Source organism: Enhydra lutris, unplaced genomic scaffold (assembly GCF_002288905.1).
Source record: "Enhydra lutris kenyoni isolate GAN:26980312 unplaced genomic scaffold, ASM228890v2 scaffoldscaffold29, whole genome shotgun sequence".
In the NCBI taxonomy this organism is placed as follows: domain Eukaryota; kingdom Metazoa; phylum Chordata; class Mammalia; order Carnivora; family Mustelidae; genus Enhydra; species Enhydra lutris.
In genome coordinates, this window is record NW_019154113.1 from 3,184,510 (window position 1) to 3,210,426 (window position 25,917).

Here is a 25,917-nt window from a genome sequence, read left to right on the forward strand (position 1 = left end):
TTGAATTTCTCCTGGACCCTTAGACCTTGTCCTTTTCTTGCTTCCTAGATTTTGTTGATGTTGTTCTGTTGGCTTGGCAAGGGTTCCACTCTCCAATCCACCTGCACAAATGCCACCTGTCTTACATAGGTTGAATCCCATTCTCCGTAAGATGCATTCTGATTCATCCCTAGTGGAAGCAGCAGGACATAATGAAAAGAGCAGACCCTTCAGAAGCAGATGGACCTAGATTTCTCTACCCAAACTCTGGCGAGTTCTCTATCCAAACCTGTGACCTGGGTCAATTACATATTACTTTTGGAAGGAATGCGTTCTTCACTTGTAATAGTGAATACTTGTCTTGGAGGGCTGTTACGAGCTGATACACAAAAAGTGTCAGCAAAGCATCAACTGCTTTCATCTTTCAAAATAAAAAACTATGACCAATTCATTTCTTGATTAAGTTCTAACCTGCAACTGTTTCCTATTATCTCTTATTACTATTTTAATACTTTTATTGCTGTTTATATTTTTCCAACTCATATGATTTCCTCATCTAGAATCCACACTTTTGAAGGCAAGACCATATCTTACGCTTCTTTGTTCCCAACTCAACTCAGAGTTCTGCACCTTGCACGGTATATTTTGCTATCTGGAGGACTCCTGTGGCACAGAAGACCCTGAGCCTCATCATGTAACACTTCTGAACATTGCTTCTTGTTGACCACATCCTGTATGTGTCCAGGACACACAGAATAAAGAACTGTCTGAAAGACAGAATCATCCTGGGGTTATACATGTGAAGGTCATCTACTGACACATACCAGGAACCATGTTACCAAGCCTCAGTAACCAGCAGGGGGGCAAACTCTTCTCTTCTGGAAACATCCTAATCTTTGCTGATGCCTGCAACTGGGGGATACTAGATACTGGGTTAATCATCATCAAGAAATTGATCAGGGTCTGGGGAGTCAGTTACATGCAACTCATCTCACAACATACTTACCAGTGTACTTGGATTACAAGTACCCACTCAAGCCATTGATAGATACATAGGAAGGGTCTAGGATGCCATGCAGAGGCACATACTGGGACATCTGCAGCATGGAGGTATACACGTTCCATAAGGCTTCTGAGCTCCCAAAGACCACCACCTGTCCTCAGTACTATTCCTATGGACCTCATTGCTCTCTCGTCTCTACCTTCAGAGGAAGAGAGCAAAATTCCCCAGACTGGCCTACAGAAAGAATTCCATCTCTCTAAAAAGAGTCTCAACATCCAGTCAGAAGCAACAACCAGGGGAAAGTCTATTATAGTTATTTCCAGGTACGATTCAAAATGATGCATTTAATTCGTTGTGCTTTTAGGCACATGACTACCTTATTAGATATCTTTTGTCTACCTTGTTTTTAATTTTCCTATCCAAGCTCATTGTCTCTTGTAGAGAGTAACTTTTATTACATTTTCAATTAAAAATGTACCTGATGGATCAAAACAGAAGAATTTATACTGAGAAGTAAATGACTCAAGCAAATATATTAAAAAAAAACAGTCATGTTTTAATAAAATTGGGTATTTTACCAATGACCATCTTTAATTTCACTTGGCCTTCAGTGGTTTTCTTATGCTCTACTTTAATTACTCTGTGTCAGTCTTGGTTTTCTGGTGAGACTGCCTTTCCCTAATGAAATTTAATACTGTTAGTAAATTTAAGATGAGCGTATTAGTCGATCTTCATAAACAAGATAGAGTGTTTTAGATACTTAAGCTGCTTTATTAGCAGAGTAAGAGTCTGCATTGTTTCAAAGACCTGTACAAATTTGTGCACATTTTACTTCCTTCTCCTCTTCAGCACTTAAGGAATGAAGGCTTCATCTTTAATGTAATCAAGCAAAATACATTCTCTGGAAGAGAGGTCGTGATCTTGACTGTAAGAAGCCCCCAAAGTGGATTTATAACGAATTTTCTGAATAAATAATGACTCCAAATACATTTACATTAAATATATTAACCTTTAGCTCACCTAATTTTTAAACAGCATATTAAAGTTATATTTGAGCTCAATTCATGAGCTTGAAAGAAAGCCCTACAGGCTTTCTATAACTCATATTAAAGGTTAAAGTGATTCAAACATTTTTTTTCCCACAAAATACTGCCAAACATACAAATCTGTAGTGAAACTAAAGCTGAATTTCTGATGGACACAGCAGGAAACATTTCCATTGGTACAAAAATTCAAAGACACTTTTAAAAAGAAGTTAATATATGCGGCATAAGATTTTTAAGCTTTCTTATATTGGAAAATGATCGCCATAGCAATGAAAAGAGAGGGGGAAAAAATCCCACCCTAATCCAGGTTGAAGTTCATTCATCAAATAGTTATAATTCCTTGGCGTTTGCATGTTTCATTAAATACTGCAGCTGAGGAAATAAACAACAATAACAGAATTCAAGCCGAATGGAAGGGCAATGAAAGCTATTTTTTTCCGTCATTTATCTGTAGGTTTCCAATAAATCTGGCACTATAAGAATCAGTCACTTATACTTGGGTATATAAGGCTGGTTTATCTAAACTTGGGAATAATTATTATTTTTTATTTTTTAAAGAAATCTATTCATTTTTTCTTAAAGATTTATTTGGGGGGAGGGTTGGGAAGGACAGAGGGAGAGTGAGAATCTCCAGAGACTCCCCACTGAGCGTGAACCCCTATGCAGGGCTCAATCCCATGACCCTGAGATCATGACCTGAGACAAAATCAAAAATTGGTTGCTCAACTGGCTGAACCCAGGAACCCCTAAACTTAAGAGTAATGAGTAAACATCTACTACTACCACTCCTGGGACAGCTCCAATGAATTAAACTCCAAAAGACTGGAGGTGCTCTGGCCACTGCCCAGTGTAATGGAAGAGCATTCCTGTTTCTCAGGACTTGAATGCTCCCTGCAGCATAGAAACCACCCAAACACCTGCTGGGATGAATGTGAAAGTACGGGAGCTGCCTTTTCTGAGAAAAGAAAATATGAAAGAAAAGAAAAATCTTCCTCTATCTGGCAGCTTCTAATGAAAAGGAAATCATGAAATAATGAATTGGACATAAAAGCATTTTATTTAGTCTGATGCTGTGCTGCACTAAGTCTTAGCCTGACAAGCTAAGGGAGCTGAATTTATGCTTCAGTAAGCTAAAGAAAGAGGTTTTGTGTTGTTAAATTTAAAGATCTCAAGTGAGGCAATGTGGCACAGGGATTAGGAGCACAGCCTCCAGGACCCTACTGGCCTGAGCTAGTGACCAGCTCATTGTTTACTCCCCTGCCCCCCGCTCCCATCCTGTGCCTCAGTTCCTCCTTTGGGGGGGTTGGTAACAGAGCGCCCCACTGGGGTGTCATGAGAACCAAATGGTGAGAATACTTGAAAAGGTCCTGCTACATAGAATATTTCACAACCATACTCATTATGGAAGCTAAACAGAAATGATGCCATGGGTCTGAACTAGTATTATTTTTTAAGTGCCTCAGGTGGCTCTGATGTGCAGGCAGGATGAAGGCTAGCCTAGTGGTTAAGAGCATAAGCAAATTACCTGGGTTCAAACCTGAGCTTTGCCACTCACAAGCTGCAAAACCTCAGGCATGTCTAGAACTTGTTGTACTCACTTCATAGAGTGGTCCTTAGAAGAGGGTCTGGAACATGAAGAATGATAACTATTAGTCATTACTGCTGACATCATCATCATTATCATCATCACCACCACCAGGTCAAGCCTGGCTTGAGGTACCTCTGAGCCTTCACAATGGATATTGAAGTTGGAAAAGCAGTTCTGCCTGGTGGAACATCAGCGCTAAGCTGGTTGCCTCTCCCAGGAGGCCTGACATAGATCCTGCCAGTTCCCATGGATCTCATGCTTTCAAAGATCCCAAAGATGGTCTTCCCATCCCAGGGCAGGTCTACCCAGGTGCGGGTAGCAGGAACTATGAAGGGCTGCACACCACCCCAGCAAGAAAACACAAGACACCAAGCAACCAACCATACCAACCACCTACCCACACCAACACAGTCCTCTGTACATATGAACAGGATAACCAGCCACCTGAGTAAAACAAATTTCCTGAAAAGCTAGATGAATAAAGAAGCCAACTGACCTGTGGGGGGAAGTGAGAATACAGAGGAGTGAGGAGACCTGACAAATAAAATTCTAATTAATACTCCTGAAGGAGACCGCACCCATACAATAAGTGCTTCATGAACTGTGAGCATATTGCTATGAAAAAGAAGCAATTAGAGAACAAGAGGATTCTCTGAAAATAACATGCTGTCAAAATGAAACATTTAGCAAAAGGGTCAAATAGCAGAATGAAGATGGCTGAGGTCCAAATTAGTTATCCAGAAAATAAAACAAAAGAAATAACCCAGGAAGTAAGAAAGAAAAAGAAAAATACTAAAACATGTTAAGAATTATTTGACATCAATTTAGCAGGTAGAATATCCTTCTACCAACTCCAAGTAGGATAAATTCTAGAAAGCAGAGAAATATGAGAAGCGATATAATCAAAAACTTAACGGAAGAAATTTCCCCAGAAAATATCTCTTAAATATCAATAGACTAACCAGATCCAGAACAATAGGTCACTATGGTGTGTTGTAGCCAGATATAAGATCAACACACAATATCATCTTTTTGGAAATTATAACAGAAAATATATCCCCATCTCTCAAAAATAAAGATATTACTTGTCCAGAGTATATAAAAGCAATGTAAATGTAGTCACAACCAAAATCAAAGCATTATCAGTATAAAACTCTATGAAGTGATTCAAAAGTTTTCTTAAGAGAAAATACACGTAAGTACCAAAATTTATGAAAAAATAAGAGTGACTCACTTTAAAGCTTCACTAATTAAAATATTGTACTGGCTTAATATGGATCAATAAAAAATTTTAAAAATGGACCAATAGAGTCATGAAACAGAATAGAGATTAATAAACAGACCCATGTCCAGAAAAGTAGGAAGGAGAGGGACACTTCACTTGTGAGGAGAAATAGTAAACATTCAAAAATTGCTGCTGGAGAAATAAGTATTCATTTGGAAAAAGTAAAGTTAGAGCTTTAAGTTTCATACCATATTTAAAAGTAAGTTTGGGATCAATTACCTAAACATAAAAAGAAAACTATAAACGTTTTGGAAATACACAGGAAAATAATTTCAGAATTGTGGGGCAAGAACAGTCTTTTAAAGTAAGGAACCCTAGACACCACATAAGAAAATAAGAACAACAAAGTTTACAAGATAAAAAGCTAACAGTTCTATATTTTTTTAAAAAGACACTTCATTAAAACTAAAAAGGGAAAGACAAACAACAGACTGGCATAAAATATTAGCCATTTAGAGCAGAAAAGAATTACTGTATGAAGAAATCCCACATACCAAGGAACCAGTCTTAGAGAAAATAGACAAATCAAACGAACAGCATTTCACAAAAGAAATTCAAATGGGTAATAAAATCTTACTATTTGTTTTCTTTATGTCTCATCTATGCTCTGTTCCCCCTTTTCTTTTCTTTTTCTGCCTTCTTTTGGATAATTAGGTATTTTGCATGACCCCACTGTATTTCCTTTGTTGGCTTATTAGCCAGCTCTTCATTTTTTCTTTTTATTTTAGTGGTTGCTTTAGAGTTTATAGTATATATTTTAGCATATAGCTCTTTGCCTTCAAGTGACAGACTTCTTCACATATCTTTTAAGAGCCTTACATTGTATACCTCTCCCTCACCTTTACACTATTTTCTTCATACATGTTAAAAATCCCACAAAATGCTGGTGTGTTTTTCTTCATATTTCCTGTCTTATGTGTGCATTGAGTTTCTCAGATCTCTGGGTTTATAGATTTTATCCAATTTTCCAAATAAAATTGGCTATTATTTTTTTTTGAACTGAGATTCAACTGACACATAAAAGTATATATATATATATCTTTTTAAGATTTACTTATTTATTTCAGAGAGAGAAGTGAGCGAGCAAGCAAGAGAGAGAGAGAGAAGAGAGATCACAAGGGTCGGGGGAGTAGCAGAGGGAGACAGAAACCCAAGTTGACTCCACACTGAGCACAGAGCCGGACACAGGGTTCAATTTCATGACTCATGAGATCACGACCTGAGCCCAAACCAAGAGTCAAACACTTAACCCATTGCACTACCCAGGCACCCCAACATATAATATTAGTTTCAGATGTACATTATCCTCAAAATCCTCAATCCTCAATATCCTCAAAATGATCACCACAATAAGTCTACTTAATGTCCATCACTACACCTTGTCATAAAATATTTTTCTTGTGATAAGAACTTTTAAGATCTACTCCCTTATTTTTTAATATTTTTTCTATTCATCCCCATTTCTTTAGGGACCCCCATTCCACATAGAGGCTTCTTGAAATTCTCTCCATTAACTCATAACTCATTAATGCTCTGTTCATTTTTTTAATTTTATTTTTTATAAACATATAATATATTTTTATCCCCAGGGGTACAGGTCTGTGAATCGCCAGGTTTACACACTTCACAGCACTCACCATAATACTCTGTTCATTTTCCACAATTTTTTTTCCTCCATGTTCTACCTTTGGATAACTTCTATTGCAATGTCTTGAGTTCCCTAATCTTCTCTTCTCTTATATTCTTTTAGATTTACTTATTTGAGGGGGGCAGAGACTCTAAAGCAGACTCACCACTGAGCAGGAAGCCCAATGCAGCCCATGACCCTGAAATGACTTGAGACTAAACCAAGTGTCAGATGCTTAATTGACGAAGGCACCCAGACACCCGTCTTCTTTCTTACTGCATCTGCCATTAATCTCATCCAGCGAATCTTTTCTCTCTTATATTGAATTTTTCATTACTCAGAGTTCAAACAGGTATTTTTTAATACCTTCCTGTCTCTAGTTAATTTTTTGAACATCTGGAATACAGTTATAACTGTTTTAATGTCCCTTCTGTCTGCTGTCTGCTATTTCTAACATGTGGGTACATTTTATATCAATTTAAATTGATTTCTTTTTCTCATTTCAGATTGTATTTTCTTGCTTCTTGGCATGCCTAGTAATCTTTGATTGGATGCCAGACATTGGGATTATTATCTTGGTGGTACTAGATATTTTTGTACTCCTATGAACATTTTTGAACTTTATCCTAGGACATAATTAAATTAGTTGGAAATGGTTTGATTCCTTTGGATCTTGCTTTTAAGATTTATCACAGAGCTTGCTGAAGCAGCACATATATTAAGATTTGTCATAAAGGACTGGAGTGACATGTACTCTGGGGTTAATTATTCCCCATTACTGAGGCAAGATTCTTCTAAAAGTATTCTACTCCCCTGTCTGAACAAATCACTAGATTTTCCAGTCGGGATGGTAGGAAAGCCCTGCTTTTTTGCCTGTACTATTCCCTCTAATCTTCTCAGACGATTCTTTCCTGACCTCAGGTAGTTTTCTCATATGAAAAAGCTGATCAACATCAGCTGAATACTCACAGGGAATCCTTTGCAGACCTCCAGAACTCTGTTTGTGGAAGTCCCTTCTCTCTGGCACTTTTTCCTGTGAACTCTAGCCTCCTTGAAATCCCCAGACCTTTACCACCTTCTTCTTAACTCAGTGAGTGAGCCAGGCTCTTTCCATATTTCCCCTACCTGTGCTGCTGTCTGGAAACCCTCTTACAGTTGGAGGCTGGGGACATCCTTAGGACTTACTATTAATGGTGGAGGATCAAGGTAGAAGGAATATAGAGTAGAATCAGGCCAGATTTATTTCTATCTGCTAAGCGAAGATCCTAACATTCAATGTTTAGCTGGAGGAGTTTAAAAAAAAGTTTGTTCAGTTTGCTAACATATGAATCCAAAGGTGGGGTACTCTAAATGAAGTTGAAATGCCAGACTTCCTTGGTATACCGTAAGAGGAAGAGATCTAAAGGCTTAAGGAGACTGGAATAAGAATGCATTGATCCCATAAGACTTGCTCACCTATCCTGGAGGATCCAGGGAACACACTTTTTACCACAACTATAAGAAATCTGTGAGAGGAACTCCAACATCCTTGAAGAGCTTTGTGGTACCTCTTCTCTGCAGGCCAAAAATTAGATTGGAAATATCTGTGCTACCGTCAAACTAGGCTCCCTAAATGCAATAAGGATTATGGGATTCCAGGGTGGCAGGGACCAAGTGACAGCACTAAGTCACCAAGGACAATGTGGGTATAGTTACTGAGTGGCAGTGGAGCCAAAGCAGTACTCAGAGGAGTCTGACTCACAGAGGTGCTTGCTGTTGGCTCCTAGAGGTTCTATTTGTTTGATTAAACCTTCACAGATACACATTCCCAACTTGGTTGATAAAAATTTTGCAATAAAAGTAACCCAAAAAGCCAGACTCCTCAAATAAAAGTAAACCCAAAGCCAGATTCCTCAAACAGTATAATATAAAATGTAAACAGTACTTCACTCAAATTTTTTTAAATCTTACTACCTGTGATTATGTCTGAGGCTAGTTCCATTAGTGATAAATAAGCAATCGCAAGATGTTCCACTGAATCTTTCAAAAATTATTTAAATCAGAGCTATATAATTTTATTCCTAATTGCAATCTACCATAATATAGAACCTTTTATAGTTTAATGTAAGGAAAACAATTATCTCAACCACAGGAGACACTTCTCAAACTATTACAAAAAACAGAAGAGGAGGAAGAGCTTCCAAAGTCATTCTGAGGCCAGCATTACCCAGACACAAAAACCAGACAAAGACACTACAAACAAAAAGAAAACTACAGGCTAATATTTCTGATGAACATAGATGCAAATATCCCCAACAAATAAATAAAGCAAACAGAAGCCAACAATTTATTAAAAAATTATTTATCATAAAAAATGTGAGATTTATTCCAGGGATGCAAAGGTGGTTCAATACTCACAAATCAATCAATGTGATATATTACATTAACAAGAGACAGGATAAAAACCATATGGTGGTGGGTATTATGGAGGACACGTATTGCATGGAGCACTGGGTGTGGTGCATAAACAATGAATTCTGGAACACTGAAAAGAAAAAATAAATAAATAAAAATTAAAAAAAAATTTTATGGTCATCTCAAAAAACAGCTGAAAAAGTACAACATCCATTCATGTTAAAAACTCTCAACAAGGGGCACCTGGGTGGCTCAGTGGGTTAAAGCCTCTGCCTTCAGCTCAGGTCATCATCCCAGGGTCCTGGGATCGAGCCCCACATCGGGCTCTCTGCTCAGCAGGGAGCCTGCTCCCCCACCCCCCACCCCCTGCCTCTCTGCCTACCTCTCTGTCTGCCTCTCTGCCTACTTATGATCTCTGTCAAACAAATGAATAAAATATTAAAAAAAAAACTCTCAACAAAGTAGGTTTAGAGGGAACATACCTCAACATAGTAAAGACCTTATATGAAAAACCAACAGCTAACATCATATTCAATGGTGAAAAACTGAGAGCTTTCCCTTTAATGTCAGTAACAAGACAAGGATGTCCACTCTCACCACTTTTATTCAGCGAAGTACTAGAAGTCCTACCTGCCGCAATCAGACAAGAAAAAGAAATACATAACATCTAAATTAGTAAGGAAAAAGTAAAACTTTCACTCTTTGCAGATGACATGATATATATAGAAAACCCTAAAGACTCCACCAAAAAACTACTATAAGTGATAAATGAATTCAGTAAAGTTGTAGATACAAATTCAATATACAGAAATCTGTTGCATTTCTATATAGCAATAAAGAGGTAGCAGAAAGAGAAATTAAGAAAACAAGCCCATTTATGGGGCGCCTGGGTGGCTCAGTGGGTTAAAGCCTCTGCTTTCGGCTCGGGTCATGATCTCAGGGTCCTGGGATCGAGCCCCGCATCGGGCTCTCTGCTCGGTGGGGAGCCTGCTTCCTCCTCTCTCTCTGCCTGCTTCTCTGCCTACTTGTGATCTCTGTCTGTCAAATAAATAAATAAAAAATCTTTAAAAAAAAAAAAAGAAAACAAGCCCATTTATAACTGCACCAAAAATAATGAAAAACCATAATCAAAGAGGTGAAAGACCTCTACTCTGAAAACTATAAAACACTGATAAAAGAAATTGAAGATGACACAATGGAGCAAATGGAAAGCTATTCCATGCTCACAGATGAGAAAAACCAATACTGTCAAAATGTCCATACTACACAAAGCAATCTACAGATGTGATGCAATCTGTATCAGAATACCAACATTTTCACAGACCTACAACAAATCATCCTATAATTTGTATAGCATCCCAAAAGACCCCAAATAGCCAAAGGAATCCCGAGAAAGAAGAACAAAGCTGACGTATCACAATCCCAGATTTTAAGATATACTACATAGCAGTAGTAATCAAAAGTAAAGCATGGTATGGCATAAAAATAGACAATTAGATCAATGGAACAGAATAGAGAGCCCAGAAATAAAACCATGACTATATGGCCAATTAATTTGTGACAAAGGAGATAAGAACTTACAATGGGGAAAAGACAGTCTTGTCAACAAATCATGCTGGGAAAACTGCACAGCTATATACAGAAGTATGAAACTGGACCACTTTCTTATCCATACACAAAAATAAACTGAAAATAGATTAAAGACCTAAATATGAGACCTGAAACTATAAAACCCCTAGAAGAAATCATAGTAATTTCTTTGCCTTCAGCTACAGAAACATTTTTCTAGATATGTGTCTTCAGGCCATGAAACAAAAGCAAAATTAAACTATTGGGACTACATCAAAATGAAAAGCTTTTGCATACTGAAGGAAACCATCAACAAAATGGCAAGGCAACCTACTGAATGGGAGAAGATATTTGCAAATAATATAACTGATAAGGGGTTAATATTCAAAATATATAGAAGACATATACATACAATACCAAAAAAACAAATAATCTGACTTAAAAATGGGCAGAGGACCAGGGAATAGAATTTTTCCAAAGAAGATCGATCAACAGACACATGAAAAGATGCTAAACATCACTAATTATCAGGGAAATGCTAATCAAAATCACAATAAGAAAAAAAAATCACAATGAGGTATCACCTTACACCCATCAAAATAGCTAGAACCAAAAAGACAAGGGATAACAAGTGTTGAGGAGGATGTAGAGAAAAAGGAACCCCTGCATACTATTGGTAGGAATGTAAACTGGTGAAACCACTGTGGAAAACAGTATGGAAGTTCCTTAAAAAATTAAAAATACAATTACCATATGATCCAGTAATTCCACTACTGGGTATTCACCCAAAGGAAAAGACATATGCATCCCTGTGTTTATTGCAGCATTATTTACAATAGCCAAGATCTGGAATCTACCCAGTTGTCTGTCCACAAATGAATGGGTAAATAAAAAGGGGTAAATATACACAAAGGACTATTACTTGGCCATAAAGAAGGCTGAGATCTTGCCATTTGCAACAACATGGGTAGACCTAGAGAATATAACGCTAAGCAAAACAAGTCAGACTGAGAAAGACAAATAGCATATGATTTCAGTCATATGTGCCATTTAAGAAACAAATGAGCAAACAAAGGAAATAAGAGACAAAAAAACAAGACTCTTAACTGGTGGTCAGCAGAGGAGAGGTGGATGGGGATGGTTGAAATAGGTGATGGGAACTAAGAGTAAACTTACCATGATGAGTATTGAGTAATGAACACAACTGTTGAATCACTCTATTGTATATCTGAAATATTATATCATATAATAATTATGAACTAATATAACAATATAACCTGAAACTATATAACTAATATAACTAATGTAAGTATATATTAACTACACCTCAATTAAAAAAGAAGAAAAGAACCACATTAATGCAAAAATACATATTCTCTACTGAAATAGCTATCATCACTTTCCAACATTATGAAAGGCTCTTATAAAATACCAGGGCAAAAAAGTCCCAGTATTTTTCTCCTCCTTTTCCCTCTGGCATCACATTCACCGGCCTGGAAGGGGCAACCTTCCTTCCCGTCCTCTCAGACAGCCTGCTGCCCCTTCTCCCTTGCTTTTTCCTAACACAGGCTCCCCACCAGTATACCAGTCACTCCAGGCAAAAAGGATACCGTTCCTCATCCCATTGTGTTTTATAAGATCGGACTGTTGGAAAGAAAGGACATGTAGCAGAGATTAGGATATGACCCCATACACCAGCCCTTCAGAGGAAAGGCACTGCCAATAGACCAGTGACAGTACCAAAACCCTGCCTTCAGCATGCCCACGCATGGCAGTCCTCACTTGCCAGCCCCCGCAGGGCGTGGGGCATGGCGGTGTGGATCCTGGATTGGCAGGGCCCAACACTGCCTCTTCCAACCACCCTGAGGGACAGACACCCTCCTTCAGAGAGGGCAACTCCCTCTGGGTGGGGGGAGGGGGAATTCTTCGCAGGGACAGAGAGTGGTGGTGAGACCCCTGGAAATGAACCAAAACGGTCAGAGTGGCTCCTTCACTTTTATAGCTCCAGGAAGAAGGAAACACTATCATTAGGGTAGAGAGGAGAGAAACAGGAACTTGGGATAAAAGAATTCCTTAATTCTAGATTAATTCTAGATTAATTCTAGATTGGGATAAAAGAATTCATTGATTCCTCAGTTCTAGCTGAGTCTAGAGTGAGTTTTTACTAACGAATCAAAAGTCTGTATTGTTGAAACTCATAAATTATTGAATGCTACATCTGAAACTAATGAGGTATTCTATGTTGGCTAATTGAATTTAAATAAAGAAGACTGTATTGTCCTGGTCAACACAGAAGAATGATCTCACAGTAGAGAGGAACAATTTTCTACCAAAATTCCCGCCCACCTCTTTATATAGTATGGAGCTGTTGCTGGGAAGTCCAGGAAGGGACTACCTTTTCCAGCTTCCTACCCAGCCCAAAAGGGCCATGTGACAGGCCCTCCACAGTGGTTGGACGTGTGAGCAATGAGGGTCACATTTAGGCCCATCCACATTGCCTTTCCCGTTCTACTGAAATGAAGTAAGAGTCCACAAGCCTAGGGAACGGTAGAGTCCCTTCTAGAAGGAAGCAACCAGGGTCTCTGGATCCCCTGTGATGGGGATCCATTCCACTGTCCGGAATGACCACTCTAGAAGAAGCACGTCGTTTGGCTGAGCTTTTGGGTTTTTAACTCTTGCCATGTTAAGCCACTGACAGTCTGGGCTTTGTGACAGCACCTAGGGTTAGCCTAACCCACCCCCTTACCTCCCTAAGTAAAGAAAGTGGTCAGTTGAGTGTGGGGAAGCCCTCCTCTCCTACCTGGGGCTTGGGTAGAAATAAATGAATGGGAGAAAGTGCTCACCACCGCCCCATTGTGGCTTTTCCTTATTTGGCTGCCAGCGCAAGAGGGCTTCCTTGGCCTGTTTCATCAGGGCAGATGAGAAGGAATGGAACAGGCTGGCCCCGTGTCCCTGAAGGGAGCCCAAAAGCACAGCCAAAGGGCATCGGCCCCACAGCTGGTATGTACACCACCATTTCCCTCTGCACAGTGGAGTCAGCTCCTTGACACACTAGTTGTGATTTACTTTAAAATACTCCAGCAAGGGGCTTGGATCAAATAAGACAGGCCAAGGTTGATATTTGCAGAAGACAGATGGGGGGTCTACAATGATTCATTATACTAGCTTCTCTCTTGACGTGTGTACATGTTTGATACTTTCTACATTAAAAAAAAAAACAAAACTTTTTTTTTTTAAAGGAAATTTCTCAACAAGTCATAGGAGAAGAGGCTCACTGAATTAATGCCACTCTCTTCCCAATGCCTCCTCAGGATGCTGTGGTTACTCTCGGGAGGGGAAGGTGTTTACAACAGGCAGATTTGTGGGATTTTTCTGCTTCCATTAATATTTAGTACATGTCATTATCTCCAAACCTAATCACTTAAAGAAGAGATTTTAAATAATTGATGCTTACAAAAGAGAAAAAAAGCCATGCCGTGTTTTTTCATTATCCATCAAAACCCAGAAAACCTCTTCGTCTGGCCCTGACACGGACACATAAATATATTAATGCACACCCTGAGAAAAACATGCATACAAATCAATAGACATGAATCTGCTCAGGCTACTTGCCCGATGGAAAAACCATCCCATTCTTTCCATCTCCCATGTGGCCTGCTCCTCCCCGGCATGGGGCTGTGGCCATGGGGGAAGGGGTTCCAGCAACACCCCTGTGCCTTTGGAGCAAATAAACACCCTCCTCTGAAACACTGAGTTTCAGTCCCCAAAACACACACATGGCTTACATTTCTTGAGCTCTGATAAAGGAGGGGCTGCCCATGGGCTCATCTGTGTGCATACACATGTGCACTAATATGTTTACACACCTAGAGAAAACGCTTGCACTGACACTTACTAAAATGTCTTTGTTCCCAGCACCCAAACAGAACAAATGAAGAGGACGCCCCATGAGCATCTCAGATGAGCACCAGACGGCTACTCTCCAAAGGACAGAAGGTAGGATACACCCTGGTTGTTACCTAAGAGCCTCTCTGCATTGAGAGATTCTAGGTCTATCAAGGTCTCTGTCCCGCTTTCATTAAAGCAGCCAGAACTCTCTTTGCTGGTACCTTTAAAGTGCTAACAACCCCGCAGGGAGGGCCCTGCTCCCCGGATGCTGTGGAGACAGTTGCAGACTTACCACCAGCGAGAGAGGCCTCTTCCAGGAGACGACGCCAATGAGTCCTGACAGCAGCACCTGCAAGGACAAACGGTGCAGGAAGGTAAGACTCTTTGGAAACCTCTAATGGACCATCAACACAGTCCTGGCCATCTCAGCTTGAAAACGGACTACTTCTAGAATCCAGCCCACGTACAGGAGCAGGGGGACATGAAGCTTGCTGTCCACCTGGACGCTCACCCTGCAGCCACTGTGGGTGGCACATGGGCCTCTGAGACCACCAGGAACTCCTGAGAGATCACTTAGGCTCTGTATGGATGGGCCCAGGAACGGATGCACTTGCTGGAAGAGCACTTACTCCACTCTGTTCCTGTGAGTTTTTTGGCTTCGTGACTTAAAAATCACAGGGAGGACTACAAACCCTACTTTGGGGAAAGGCGGAGCTCCCCCCTTGCCAGTCACCTGGCTACTTTCCTTCTGTGCATGGGTGCTGGGCGCAGCAGACCTGGCAGGCTCCCTCTCTCCTTTCCCACACTTGGTCCCCCAGACAGCTTCCCAAGTCACCAGGAGGCGGTGCCACTGGATGAGGTCCCCAGCTTCCCACATACTGGCCTACATGGCTCCAGGTCCCACCGAGTGAGTCCCCTCCAGGACCTCTTCTAGCAGCCACCTCCCCCCACCCTGGCTCCTCCATGTCTCCCTAACCCCATGAAGATCATTGTGTCTTCTCTCTCAGGAGAACCACCCCTCAGCTCCTGGCCCACAATCCCTGAGGCACATGCTAGCCATGGATCCCTCCATTCCCAGGCTCCTTGGGACAGGCAGGGCCCAACAGATCACAGAGACACAACTGCTCCCTCCTCACTGCAATCTGGCTTCAGCCCTCACCACTTGCCCACACACTTCCCAAGGTCACCAGAGGGGTCGCTGAGTGCAACACACTAGTGCAGTGATCAGCTTGAAGACCTGAGGTTAACCACATCCTCCTGTGGGAGGCTCCTTCTCCACTAGGCTTTGCATCACTCCCCAGATGTCCTCCCTTCTCTGCTCCATCAGGTCCTCCCACCTCTGTTCCCTTCCCACTCCCTAAGACCTGTCCTCCAAGACTGCTGAATCTTATTCACACACAACACACAAAACAAACAAAATGAACCAAAGAGCTCAACATGGCTCTGCTCCCAAGCATATCACATATATACTTTCTTCAATGCATGCATTTTGCAAACATACTCAATATCAACAAATAGTATTTACGAACACTTTCCCATCTCCCAAATCTCTCTTCATGATGCCACCCAGCTGCAACCTGTATGGAAATCCTTGATTACTGTTTTCCTGTGTCTCTCTGAGCCCCAGTCCCTTGTTCTTCATCCACAAGGTCTATAACCTCTCTCTTCCTTTTTATACCCAAACCACTCTCCCTCTTGTCATCTCTCCTCCCACAATGGCACCCCTCCTCCTGATCTCTCAAATCTAAATCCTAGAGATGGCCCCAGCCTAGCTGGCCCTGACCCTGCCTTCTCCTTAGGATATGATTTCCGAAGAGCATCCTCTGTTTTCCCTTGAGGCAGCACCAGCCTGAACCAAATAAAGCCTGGGTAGAGGATGGGAAGGTACACTTCCCAGAAAACATATGTTAATCTCTGTCTTCTACTTTCCACTTCTACCATAAAAAATTTTACCTATTCTTTAAGACATGGCCCAATTCCTCCTTACTCAGGAAGGGCCTATGTATTCATGAGTACATGGGGCCCCACTAAATCCCTAAACTACCACCAGACCTCTCAAGCCATGTTTAATAAGCTCAGACAGAACGCCTTGATCTTTTCTTCTAAGCTGAAGTTTATAAAACTATCAAATGTCTACAGTGGCCAAATTGCTTATAACAGACATTTTATTGGGAAACCCACAAACCTCCAGAGAACAGGCATTTATAAACACAAAGGAAGTTAGTTAATAATCATTTAACTTAGGCTACAGTAAAAATTCTTGACCTTCCTTGCCTCCATCCCACAGTTATCATTCCATGAATCCCCTCAAATAATTTTACCTCCAACAAATATGGACAGTTTGCTTTACTGAAGAAAATGTTACATTTCTAAGTATCATTGAGAACTGTAATTACAGATGGATCCAATTCCCCTACACAAAGGGAAAAAATGAAACCATCAAACTCTGTGGCATGTAAATCTTCAGATAATCCCTGATGATCCATGGGCTTGTATAAAGCCCTCCCCTTTATATCAATATGATGGGCTATCACTCCTGTGGTCCTACTCAGTGACACTTACAAAGATGTTGCCCCAGCAACACTTTGCAGCCTTTTAAGATCCTGGCCAGTTGACTCAGCTAGGCCATGTCCAGACTCCTGACCTAGAGAAACTCTGAATGTTGCTGTGTCAAGCTATAAAATTTGTGGTACCTTGTGACACAGCAGTAGAAAACTATTTATTATGGACTAAATGTCCTTATGATGGACTAAATCCATATGATGAAGTCCTAACACCCCAGTGTGATGGTATTTGGATGTAAGCCCTTTAGCAGGTAATTAGGGTTAGATTATGTTACAAGGGGTACGGCCCTCATGATGGGATGGTGGCCTGACAGGATGAGAAAGATTTCTCTACTCTCTCTCTCTCTCTCTCCCAACATGTGCACACCATGGAAAGGCCACATGAGGACACTGCGAGGTTTCAACAGCCTGTACGACAGGAAAGGGGCCCTCACCAGAACCCAACCCTAATCTCAGACTTCTGGCCTCCAGAACTGTGAGAAAATAAATTCCTGTTAGTCAAGCCACCGAGTCTGTGATACTTTGTTACGGCCACTTGAGCTTATTAATACACTAATGTTAATAATGAAGAGTGGAATATTGTATTCTTGTTTTCAAACGTGCACTCTCTCCCCATGTCTCTTCAGAAGAAGCAGACTTCCCTGACCCCGGATCTAGAAAACCAGAACACCAGAGAACCAGAGGAGGCCTCCTCTGGTCCACTTGGCACCAGAGAAGAGAGGAGCATAGCTCCCCTCAGAAATGACCGGGTCTTAGTTTGAATTTTTTTTTCTTTTATTTTTTTTTGCTCAATTCCCACTACCGGTGAGAATTATTGTTGCATGTTCTGCCACTCTGGTACCTCTGCAGGTTTATTTTGTACCACTTTGGTGAGAGATGGGGTCATTGAGCTAGTTAGCCGTGAAATTACTGCATCTCATGAAACCTTTGTCCCATTTAATTTACTGATATCGTTATTCAAAGTCCACAGTTTACACAGAATACGAAGAAATTGAAGAGGGTCAGAGAAGAGTAACATATAATTAAATAGCTGTGAAAGAAAAGCCAAAAAAGAATGTCAAAGGCGTGATATTTCTCAGAGAGAGAAGCTTAACTTTTTGAGCACCCGCAAGTTGTTAAAAGGACACCAACCCACTTTTTTTTTCTCCACTTGCTGCCCAGCATAAATAGAGGCAAGTGATAATATTAAAAATGAGACAGAATTTCCTGCTGTTGAGGGCAATGAAAGGGGATAATAGACCGCCAGGAAGTAATGGCATCTTTAGAGCCAAAGGCCTTCCTGTTGGCTTGGTACTGCTGTCTGAACACAGAGGCCTGGAAGAAATTAGCTCTTTAAATCCTGTCCTCTAAGATCGAAAAGTCCTTTCTTTGTCCCAAATCAAGAATTTTCTTCCGAGCTGCTCTTCTGGTTCAAAGGCAAATGATAATGCAACATTTTAGGTAAGGAAGCGAGTCCTTCTAGAATGCAGACTTGAAAGCCAATTCAATTATTTCACAAAACATATGGCAGGATTGTCTAATAGCTAATGTGGCATCAATTAACCCCTAAGAAGCCAGGCTTCACCACTTTCTAGAGAAAGAACTGTTGTTGCAAAAATGGGGCAAATAATATTCTGAGCTTCCTGAAATGAATGAAGTCTACCTAGTCCACTTCCCCACGTTTTCCAGACTTCAGACCTGTGCTATGCAAAATGCTTCCTTCTCCTTCATGGAGTAGGGGAACCTCCTAATTATTCCGACTTATATTTTCTTTTCTTTCTGGGTGGTTTTCTGTGTCTGGGTCTACCTGAGGCCACATGGCAGGGCTGACTCCATTATGCCTTCTGTGTCCATCTGTGTCCATCTCAGCTCGCTTCTGAGATAAATACATGCCTTCCCATCCACTCCATCTCCATGGCTTCTACCTCCTTCTCTCAGAACAACCCCAAATCCACCATCTCTCTCCCAACCATTCACTCCCACCTGCAGTCCTGACTTTCTCCACACCACTTTCCGCTGGAGGCTTCATCAATATATCAAACTCAAAACGTCCACAAGGAACGCCACTCTCCTTCTCAGTGTACTTCCTCCATGATAGAAAAGAAATCTGTAGCTTTCATTCTCTCAATGTATAAAAGCAAAACTAGACATTGATGGGAAAGATAGACCGATCAAAGAAAAAAGGAAACTGTTTTAAGATAATGCAAATAACCCATGAGTCGAAAGAAAATCCAAGCAAAATACAACACAGTCTGTTCTGCAGTGAATTTTTTTTTGATGCAAATTACTTCATATATGCTTGGAACCCATTCATCCTGGTCCTGCCCAGTGTGATGCAGCCTTCCACCAGGGCTATTTACTCAAAACCTGCAACTGGACTTTGTTACTTAATGAGTTAATAAAGCAGCATTTGTATTTTTATAACATTTCTAAAATATTTGGATTTTAAAAGATTTCAAAATAATTGGTTTCCTCTATAATCCTATCTATTTCATTTTATGCATTAGAAAGACTTATTCTGAGATGGGCTCCTCAGGCTTCCCTAAGCTGCTATGAACCCTTGACGTAGAGGTTCCTTTAGTGCAGATATTTTAGTTGGCAATTCCATTTTTTTTTTTTAAATCTGGGAATGTCTTACTTCACCTTCATGCTTGAAAAGTAGTTTTGCTGGGTACAGGGTTCTAGGTTGATGGTTTCTCCTCTCAATAGGCTGAAAACAGTATTCCACCATCAACTGGTTCCCACCGTGGCCATCAGGAAGTTGGCTGTCCTTTTAACTGCTGTTCCCTGAGGCAGGAAGCTGTGCTTATCCTTTTTTATTCTTTTGTTGTTGTTGTAAAAGATTTTATTTATTTATTTGAGAGTGAGAGAGATCATGAGAGGGGAGAAGGTCAGAGGGAGAAGCAGACTCCCCACGGAGTTGGGAGCCCAATGTGCGACTAGATGCTGGGACTCCCTGGATCATGACCTGAGCCGAAGGCAGTGGCTTAACCAACTGAGCCACGCAGGTGCCCTTTTATTGCTTTTTTTAAAGATTTTTTTTTTTTTTTTAAGTTTCAGAGAGACAGTGAGAAGAGAGAAAGTACAAGCAGGGGCCAGGGTGGTAGGGGAAGCAGGCTTCCCACTGAGGAGGGAGCCTGACGTAGGGCTTAATCCCAGGGATCATGACCTGAGCCAAAGGCTGGTGCTTAACCAAATGAGCCACCCAGGCACCCCTGTCCTTACTCTTTAAGGCCTTTTAAAACCATCTCCTTGCCTTTAGTGTTCTGAGGTTTTTGCGTATTATGTCTAGGTGTGGATTTCTTTTTATGTATCCTTTTTGGAATGTACTATGCTTCTGACATGATGCATTTACATTTTTCATTAGTTCTGGAAATTGCATAGCCAATATCTCTTCAAATATTGTCTCTCTGGCATTCTTTCCATCAGGGACTCTGGCAATCTCATGCTAATCCTTCCTATTCCATCCTCCGAATCTCTTAGTTCTGCTTTCACATATTCCACACCCATGTCCTTCTGTATTTCATTCTGAAAAACTTCCTTATGTTTACCTTCCAGGTGACTAATTTTCCCTGAACTATGTTTAACCAGCTGTTGAACATCTGCATTTATTTAGAGAATTTAAACGATTATATTTTATGTAGTTATAAGTTCTGCTTTTATCTTTTCCCAAGTATGGTGATTTGTTTCAGACAGTCTCTTAGTACATGCTCATCTGTACAACTGCTTAAAATATTTCATATGCAGATGCTCTTACGTCCAAGATGTGCAGTGAACATTAGGTATCTAAGCCTGTTGCTTGCTGTTTCTGGTGACTCTCACTTACTGCAGTGTCCTTCCTTTGATGTTTGTAGGCTGGGGAGTCTTGTGAACACATTGCTTGCTCTTAATTAGTGAGGTTCTGTGGACCCCAAATAGAGAAATTTTCCCTAAGACAGGTATACTTCTGCCAGTAACCAGGAAGAACCCGAGCTCTAGAAATGCTGTGATCTCCAAGGGGCTCAGCTCATGGCTCAATCTGGAAATCTCAGTCTGAGCCCTCCCCACCCCATCTCACTGCACAGTGGACATTCATGCCTAGGCACCTGTCTGCTCCAGCCGTGTACTACTCTGACCCTGCTCCCTGCCTCTCACATTCCAGCTGCCTGCCACTCTGGCCTTGGGTCATTGTGTGGAGTTTGTTTGGGAGTGGGGTGGTGGACCCCAGAGATCTGCAATGCCTCCAGGTGCATGCCCTTTGTCTAGGATCAGGGTGCCGCAGATTCAATGTCTGGTGAGGGCTCATTTCCTGGTTCACAGATGGCCATCTTCTCACATGTCCTCACATCGTGGGTCTCTCTTATAAAGGCAATAATCCCATTCATGAGGGTTCCATTCTTGTGACCTAATCACCTCCCAGTGGCTCCACCTCCAAATACCATCACACTGGGGATAAGGATTTGACATGTGAATTTTAGGGAGACACAAACATTCAGTCTATAACAATCAGGATATCATAGATGGTTTTCTAGGAAAATATGTTACTACAATTGAGTCCCCTTAAAATCAAAAAACTAAATGTACCTATAAACAGCAATAAATTGGGAAAGTGGTTAAATACCCACAGGCAAATTCTTCAAAAGCTTCAAAATATTGAGATTTCCAACACAATTTAATTTTTTTTCCGAGCACAGAGGGAAAAAAACAAGGAAACTTTCCAAATTCTTTTTACAAAGGTCAGCCTAACTGTTACAAGTAAAATATTACAAGAAGAAAAAACAGGCCAATTTTACTTATAAACAGAGGTATACAATTTTTAAACAAAATGTTAGAAAATAGACTTCAGTGGTACATTTAGAAGAATAAAGAGTAAGGCAGGGAGTTCACATCAGGAATGAAAAGATGGATCAGTAAGAGGAAACACAGTAATAAAATTAATCATATTAATATGACAAAAATGAAAAATGTCATTCAGTAGATATATAAAAGCATTTGATAAAATTCAATCATTATTTTTTATGAAAAATAAATCTTAGTTTAATACAACAAAATAAAGATGCCCCAAATTTCCACCTATATTTAAAACTAATCTGGAAAATACCAGTGTGGTGTGCAGAATTATGTGATGTTTCCCAATAATTGCTCCCCCCCACTGGTTGTATATTGCCTACAGAATCCCCTCTTCTTGAGAGTGGGTGGGATTGTAAATATGATGAATTTCAGTCCTGCGGTTAGGTTACACTCTATGACAAAGGCAAAAGGATTTTGCAGTACACTCAGGTCCCAAATAAGTTTGGTTTTGAGTTCATCAAAAGGAAGGTTCTCCTGGGTGGGCCTGGCCTCATCAGGCAAACCCTTTAGGTCTGAGCTCTTTGTAAAGCCAAAAATTTGAAGCACTAGGGAGAGTCTGCTGCTGCCTGAAGAAGTAAGCTGCTGTGTTTTGAGAGGGACTCTAATAGCTGGATCCTCTACAGCTGACACCTGGCAAGAAAATGGGGATCTCAGTCATACAACCATACAAATAAACACTGCGAATAACCTGAGGGACTATGGAAATGGATCTTTCTCTCCTCAAGCCTCTGGGTGAAAATGCATCTGGCCTCACTTTGATTTTAGCCTTCAGACTCAGCAGAAAGCCCAAATGTTCCAGGCTCCAGACCTATGGAAACTGCAAGATAATGTATCTGTGTTGTTTTAAGCCATGGTGCTTGTGGTAATTTGTTATATAGCAATAGAGAACTAATACAACTAGCTAATAAAACCAAAGAAGAAAGAAAAGTTAAAAATTTGTGAAGAGGGGGCAAATGATTACTATTTGAAAATGATACACTTATCTCAAATACTGAAGGAAACTGATAAAAAAAAGAATAACAAAGTAATTACAAGCATTCAGTAAATCAAATGGTTAGAAAATTAATATATTTAAAAATCATGATACTAGTTATATTTAGTGAACACTGACTTATGACATATACCTACTAAGGTTTTATACTTTAACTCTTTGTATCTTGACAACTGTAAAAGGCATGTATGATTTTTGCATCCCACTGCACAGAGGAGAAAATTAAAGCACTTGCCCACATTACAGTATTAGGATATAAGCTCATAAAGTATGGAAAAAAAAATAGCTTTCCTATATACATGCAAGCAAAGACGGGTTAGAAAAATGAATAAAATTAAATATTCCATTTATAACACTTCCATTTATAACAAAAAATTCCATTTATAACAAAAAGGTAGAATGACTTAGAACACACAGACTAATATGAAATGAGCAAGAACAATATCAAGAAAATCTTGAACATCTAATGAGAACATAAAACTCCTCATATTAGATGCAAAAAAAAAATCCTTTTTTCAGGGCGCCTGGGTGGCTCAGTGGGTTAAAACCTGTACCTTCAGCTCAGGTCATGATCCCAGGGTCCTGGGATCGAGCCCCGCATCGGGCTCTCTGCTCAGCAGGGAACCTGCTTCCCCCCATCTCTGCCTGCCTCTCTGCCTACTTGTAATCTCTGTCTGTCAAATAAATAAAAAAAATCTTTTAAAAAAATCCTTTTTTCAAAGTGAAGAACCAAAGAATGCATGAAGTTCCTTGAAATTCTAATGAAAATACTATTAAGAGGAAAAAAAATCAATTCCATAAAAAGCATTGGGACAATGAGTGAACCACTTGGAAAGAAAGCAAACTTATTTTCTACCTTATTCTTTATACCCAAATAAATTTAAGTGTAGTCAAAGGGTAAACAAAAAATTAAAATCTGATAGTCCTAGAGGAACATGCAAGCATTTTTTAAAACAATCTTGAGAGGAATTCAGTGTTGGAGGCACGACATGGAATCAAGAGTCCTAATAAAAGATTAATACGTTTTAAACATTTGTTTAAAAAACACCTGTGGTTAGGTTACACTAAATGACAAAGACGAAAGGGGTAGACTAGATCTTTGCTCTTAATCCCAGGGCCTCCCCATATGACAAGTACAAGTCCATGCTTCTGACAAATAACATGGAAGCCTCCCAAGACAGTTCTTAGAGTCCCCATCCTCAGCCGATGTTGGGCTTGACCATGAGACTTGCTTGGCCACACTGGGTAGAGGTGGCCCTCACCCTCAAGACCTCCAGGGCATCTCATGATGCCACCCAACAACACAAATTGCCTGTCATCCTCTGTGTACCTGCCCCTCGAGCCAGTGGACTGGACCCAGACAGCCATGGCCCCTTCAGCCTGGGCCCCAGAATGGATAGATGGCACAGACCCAAACTCAACCAAGCCTTCATCCAAGGTGGGGCCACCTCAGCTCTCCAGAGCAGAAGACGAAGACTGGCTGCTGACAACCACTGAGGTTTGGAGAGGTTTCTTTATGCAGCCTTATCATGGCCAGAGCCAACAGACATATGTGTGATTTAAAAAGAACATAAAATGGAAAAGCAATTCTAAAGAGGAAAAATACTTATAATACACACAACAAACAAAAGGTTTATTGTCTTAACTTACAAAGAGCTCCTATCAATTAATAAGTAAAGGGAACCACTCAATAGAAAAATATGGGGAAGGATGTTCACATTGTTAATGGATGGCAAACATATAAAATGATGTTTCAACCTACTCCAGTTTTTTCTTAAAACAAGCCAAATCAACATGACAAATATTTTGTATCAGGCTGCCAACTTTTTGGTGAAGTGGCAAGGACAGAGGAGAAAAAATTTCCTCTTTAATATGATTGGTGTTGGCATAAAATGATGTAGTCTTCTTTGGGAGCAATTTCATAAAACCCTCAAAATAGGAAAGGCACATACTTCTACTGAATGATTTCACTACCAGGAACGTCACCTATGGAAACACTACCGGAGGTACGCCAAGTCACTTGCACAGGGTATTTACCGCAAAAACCTATAACAAGTGGCTAACAATAAAGGGCTAGTTAAATAAACTTTGATATTTACATGTAACACGAATATATGCTTTATGAAATTTGAGGCGGATCTATTTATGCTGATGTGGAACAATGTCCAGCACAAACAAATGACAAACAAGAAACAGCCTAGTGTGCAGAGCATGATCCTGTTTGTATAAATAGAGACAAATGGATGGATGCTGGAATCACACCTAAACCTTTTTCCCTGGAAGGACACACAAGAAATTCAACCATAGGAAACTGGATGAGGGAGGAAGGGAAGGGACACTTGCTATTAAATGTGTAACTTTCTGAAATACCAGCCTTTAATCTGTGCACGTATTATGGCATGAATATTTTAAACTAGACATACCACTGGAGCTGGTAATTCCACTCCTAAGAATTCCAGGTATTAATCAAAGTGTTTTTTATAATTTTGCAAATGGGAAATGACCTGAGTGTTTAGCAAGAGAGAAGTGCTTTTATCTACTGGGTCTTTCCCAGCTGCTTCCATTAAATTATGTTGCATTAGGATATTTAGTACTCCGTGGAATGCTCACACCACATAAAAGGGAAAAAAGAAGCAAAGAAAAAGCAGGCTATGAAATGGTTTGGAGGAGGGATAATTTCCCTCATATTAAGTAAATAAATACAAATGCCAACACACAACAAAATACATAAGGAAACCCACACCAAATCCCAAAGACAGCCATGAATCCTCTCTGGAGAGTGGGACTTTGATTTTCTCCTTGTACTTTTCAAGTTCCCATGTTTTGTGGGTAATAGAGTAAACATTTTATTGAAACACGGGCTAACAACAGCTGGTTCTGCCTTCTGAGGGAGGTGGGTATACCCAAGCAAGGGAGACATAATTCCTTCTAATGCTCCCTTCCACGGGTGGGAGATGTGGATTGGGCCAAACAAATTTCAGACTTGCACTGACAGGCCTTTTGCTTCAGAACACATGTCGATGGTCTCTGGAGACTTACAGCCTGAGAACTAAGTAAAGACGTGGGAAATCAGAATCCCAAGCACTGTGATGAGAGTCCAGAAGGTGGTAGGCATCCAAGGTGTCTATGGGGAAGGCCCAGCCTGCCAGGAAACCTGCCAGCCAGGTGGCCATT

The 25,917-nt window shown here is 40.4% G+C and overlaps 1 protein-coding gene across 1 annotated transcript in view; it reads right to left on the bottom strand.

The window, feature by feature from the left end:
* The window catches only part of LOC111152595 (family with sequence similarity 189 member A1), a 519,244-nt gene that overhangs the window by 301,234 nt on the left and 192,093 nt on the right, over positions 1-25,917 (bottom strand). The window contains exon 2 of the mRNA XM_022511106.1: positions 14,672-14,728. Within this exon, the coding sequence (XP_022366814.1) occupies positions 14,672-14,728 (57 nt within the window). The remainder of the gene's footprint in view (positions 1-14,671; positions 14,729-25,917) is intronic.